The 4,988-nt window shown below is 39.2% G+C and overlaps 1 protein-coding gene across 1 annotated transcript; it reads right to left on the bottom strand.

The window, feature by feature from the left end:
* Positions 1–313: 313 nt before the first annotated feature.
* Positions 314–4,533, bottom strand: LOC108377302 (chondroitin sulfate synthase 1-like). Its single transcript, XM_017633562.1, is given in 11 exon segments — positions 314–611; positions 614–675; positions 677–698; positions 701–1,345; positions 2,258–2,671; positions 2,739–2,910; positions 2,976–3,116; positions 3,288–3,400; positions 3,473–3,586; positions 3,654–4,243; positions 4,382–4,533. Coding segments are annotated over 11 exon segments (2,547 nt in total). The 5' UTR covers positions 4,402–4,533; the 3' UTR covers positions 314–357.
* Between the last annotated feature and the right edge of the window lie 455 nt (positions 4,534–4,988).

Here is a 4,988-nt window from a genome sequence, read left to right as displayed (position 1 = left end):
TCACTAGTTTTGGAAATTTATCCAAAGTTTTTTTATTTTTGTACTATAAATCTAAAGCTCTTTAAAAGTGATGACGACTTTATTATTTATTTTTTTTTTTATCTAACTTTTCATGATCTAAATTACGCATTTTGTATGGAAATAATTCGACCATTGAAAAATGTTGGTACACTTGGCCGATTATACTCAGTTGGGAAAAAACTTCGAATAGTTGAGTCATGTTGGTTAAAACAAATATTTAATACCAAAAAAATTATTTTCTTGAAGGTAAGAAGAACGCGATTTAGTTTTTTTAACGGGTGCCTAAAATATATTTTTTTTAAGTATTTCTAAATTTTTGACTGGTTCCATGTCACCTCAGCTTTGCTCCTTTCTGCGATTCAATTCTAAAATGAAATCTATATTCTCCCTATTGCTATAAAATAATTGCTCCATAAATTGCGTGCTACCCAGCGAGTTTGCTTTCGTCCCTAGACACATATTATATTGCGGGCCATCAAGTTTGACATCGCAACTAATATCATGAAATATGTGCACTAATGTCGGATCTGGGGCGCGGAATATACTGAGTTGCCTCATTTTTTTCGCTGCCTCATTGTATTGGGTGGAACCTCGGCAGTGTTGACTAGGAAATCGTTTCGGCGGTTACCAACCTTAACAATTTTATCAAGAATTTACATCCTCTAATCCCCATCCCTGATATCTTTATCAAATCCATTTATGTCCTCATCGAGGATGTCCGATTTATAGATTGCGCAAATGCCATATCCAAATTGACGAAAGTAGCCAGATTCATTGGTAATTTCGTCAGGTGCTGTAAATGCATTCTCAACATTTGGGCCTGTCCAACGTCTCTTAGGGTCATACTGGCTAAACACGATTGGCAAATATACTTGTCGCCCTTGAACCGTATTGAGTCTGATGCGCTGCAACGTTTCCAATTGAAATACCATATCGACGTCGATGAAGAGCATTATGTCATCGGCTTGTATATAAGATGAACGTGCGGCCACATCTAAGGCCACGCCACGCGAAAATTCTTCATTCCGTTGTATGTAGTTTATGTGTTCGTAAATGTGACGCTTACGCAAATCCAGCAAGAGTTGTAAGTGTGCTTGAACACTGGTGCTGTTGCCGAAGACGACCACCAGTAAATCGCAATTCGTATCCTGTTCAATTGCTATACGTTCATAGGTGGTCAAAAAACGCTGGAATGTGGCATAACGCCCGGCGATGGGTAGGATAAATACGATTTTCGCCGTTTCAGTAGAGGCTGGCAAACCGGGCAGTGTAAAATGTTTTGAAAATCGCTCGATTCCTGAGCTCAGCATGTGGTTGAGATAGCCTGAAAATATAATGTAACAATAAGCATAAGTACATAAAGCTAATGAGTGGCTATTAAACATTAAATTGGGAAATGTTTAAATATATATTTCATATGTCACCTAAATATCGCCCAATAGAGAAACCTTAACCACTGAGATCTCATACGCTGACGATTGTGCGATATTGACATCCGGCAATGTCATTGACCACTTCTGTTCCTTTACTCTGATTCAGCGCGATTCTTCATAGTAAGGAGTCTAAACTTCTTCCCCACGGAAAGCTCGGCAATTATCTTTGTTACTTGGGCGAAAAATACCGATTGTGAAAATAACTTAAATTCTAGGGGCTACTTTTTACAATCTGCTTGCTCTCTTGCTCCGCGCACACATCCGCAATTGTAAATACAAAGAATGTCACAGCACAGCAGTCTGAACAGCTATTGATGTTTTGTGGTGATACCAACGCGAGCACCCAGTCAGAAAACGTTTGGAAGCGTAATCGCTACGTACAGTCGATCAACTACATTAACCGAGATTTTATCACCACCATTACTAACCCAGTATAAGCCCTATTGCCTACTACTTAAACAATGTTTAGGACGCACTCCTTGATTTGAATACTGCATTGAAATCAGGGCTAGAATCGTCGATACATACGATATCGTCCTACTCGTCACGTAAAAACACATTTTTCGGATTATGACATACGTGAACGTACTCTTTATCCCATTCGGCTTGAACGGCTCACGGTATCACGTAATTTTCTTTCGTATGATTTTCGATCCGTGAACGGTTTGTGTTACGATTTGGAGCCCAGGCTATTAACATAGCTTCGTCAATTTATAGAGTATACTTACTATTTTATAAATACTATACTTGTCATAACTCTAAAATATACATATTTATTCGATCCACAAATATTTTTCACCCACTTGTTTGTAGCGTGTAGTTGTAGAAGTCCTCGTTGAATTCCTTCACAAAAGTACCAGTGAAAGCGCGTTGCACATACAAATGACGACGCACTGGTACAGTCATCTTTTTGCCTCGATACCGTTTATAGATCAACAAGAGATCGAGTATTAAATCTTGTCCATGCAGAGGATTCAATCGATTGTAGCCGTAAAGTAGTTCCCGAAATTCAATAACGCGACCCCTTTGTCGGGAATAATTATTTATATTCTCCATAACTTCTGTGATAACGTCTTCGAGGCCCTCGCGCAACGCCGAATCGATTTTGTGTTTTGGGTTCGCATTTTCACTGGAGTAGAGACTTCGAGCAATGAACGACCATTCGAGGAGATCAGCTGTTGACGAAGGCCTCGATTTCTTCAGATCCGGAGCAATGCCTATGCAAAGGCAAGTATTATACATTTGCCTTCTTTTTTAATTATGTATGTGTGGATGGGGTCTCACCTAAAATGTTATGATCTTCGTAGTGCTGATCGCTGTTAGTCTTTTCGGGTATTAACTCAATGCCAGGTACCAAATACTTGCTATCGCTCGGTATTTCCAAAAAACTAGCCATGCGCTTAATATCTCGATGTAACTCGAGTGACTCTTGCCGCATTTCCTCTGCTTTAAGGCCCTAAAATGAGCAAATATTCGTTACAGAACTAGCCAATTCTCTAAGTCTCCTAAGTTCAAGACCACCTGTACGAAGGAATGCAGGCGATACATCAGCGGTGATTGCTTGATCGGATGAAGAGAGATAGCGTTGTGTATTTCCTTATGTTTTAATTTACCAGTGAATGCGTATGGGCCACTTGAGTTATGTCTCAGAATATATTGCATCTGAAAAAAAAAAACAAAATGAACAAAGAAAAAGTGATTGTATAGAAAATACAAAACTACAATCATTTGGCCCTTTCGGTTTTCTTTTTTGAATTTTTTAAAACCAATGAACATACATACATATGTATGTATTTAGTCCCAGTTTGAGCCTTTTAGTATTATATTTATTACCTCATAATTCCAGGTACACGGTATGCCAGCAAATTTTTGCACGCAACGTCCCACCTCCACGTCTTCATGTGTGCTATATAGATTCTTCAAGCACGTAGGTATGTGCGGAGCAACTACATATAAAGTCAATATATCGTACACCAATCACTTTATAACTTAAACTGCTAGTTGAATGCAGAACTCACCTCGGCGCAGGGTCTCGCTACTCAATATTACACCAGGTCCGCCCATGCAAAAATTCTCATCAAACTCCAGCGATAGTAGGCCAAACTCTTCACTATTGCCCTTACCAGCTTGACCTATAAATATTAGGAATTCGTAAGTCAGGCTCGGCACCTTCTTCTATTATACGAGTAAAATGGGCACCTATGAATTGCGGCTTGGAACTGTCGATCGAACGTAAAAAGCGTTCCAGTTTCTCTGGTTCGATGTAGACGTCATCATCGGCGCGTATGAACCATTCAAATTTGTCAATATAGTGTTCATACATATAATAGAGCATCATAAATGATTTCTTTTGTGGCGGATATCGATCGTCAACGTTCTTTAAACCTATTACCGGCAAATCCTTCGAGTAAGAGCCTTCCGAACTGAAGAACGCTATACGACCAGGTACTTCTTTACCCCAAGTATCGTAAACGGCTCGGGCACGCCCATCGATGAAATTCTTCGCTGTCATAATCCCGACGAATACAAGATTTCGCTGAGAGTTTCTTATCGTTTCCTCCTCCGGATTCATGCCAATAATTTCGAAAGGTGACTGCTGACTACTCGGTTTCATGCTGCAACGTTTGACGATCTCAAGTGCGCGATAATTTTTGAGAACGGTGCCAATGCAAAGTCCCAAGGCTATGCCGAAGAAGGCGAAGATCAACGTTTTACGTTTCGTCACTGAATTTTGCATCATCATTTTCGTTTCTTTCCTTAAGTATACTGCTCCCGAGGGGACGTAGAAACTGCAAATAGCAAATAGATTTCCAAATATTTAACATGAAATTAAAAAAAAAAATCAAAACCGGGAATTGAGAAAATACTCGTATATCCCGTACTTGACCCAAAGAGGTAGATTGTTTTGCTTTCAGAACAGGACTTACATGTAGATCGAGCATTCCATGGAAATGGAAAGTTTTGTCCCGCACCAACAGACAATTCGAATTCGTATGAGTGTATGGAAAAAGCTTGTTTCCGGAAGAGTTCTAAAGGCTCTCTAAATAATTCAAGGAGACCTCACCCTTTGCCACTTTTATAGCAGCAAGGAGAGACATTCGTACATACATAAATTTTCGGAGAATTCTCAAAATAATTAATTAATAAATAATAAGTTCAATTATTACAGGAAAGTTAAAATCAATGTACAAGGTAAACGGTACATGGCGTATGAGTTACTCAGTAGGGTTGATAATGTTGCTCATACGCCATGTACGTACGTTCGAATTTAACTTTCGCGTGATATATGGTAGGTCCAGTATTGATCCGAAGTTTTGAGTTTTTAAAATCTGATTCCAGATTCGCCCCGCCTGTAAAGTTTTAAGCGAAGCTAAATGCTTTTAATATTTTTTGGCCGCAATATTGGATCCGACATTTTTAATTTTGCATATCGGACTTCAGATACGTAACAAGCGACCCCAAAACCCCGCAAGTAACAAGTTTCAAGTGAATACAAGGAAGTTTTAAAAATACGTCTGCCATATTGGATCCGTC

This window comes from Rhagoletis zephyria, unplaced genomic scaffold, assembly GCF_001687245.7.
Source record: "Rhagoletis zephyria isolate East Lansing unplaced genomic scaffold, Rhagoletis_zephyria_1.1 Rzeph_scaffold_11882, whole genome shotgun sequence".
Taxonomy (NCBI): Eukaryota; Metazoa; Arthropoda; class Insecta; order Diptera; family Tephritidae; genus Rhagoletis; species Rhagoletis zephyria.
This window is presented reverse-complemented; position numbering and strand designations above follow the sequence as displayed.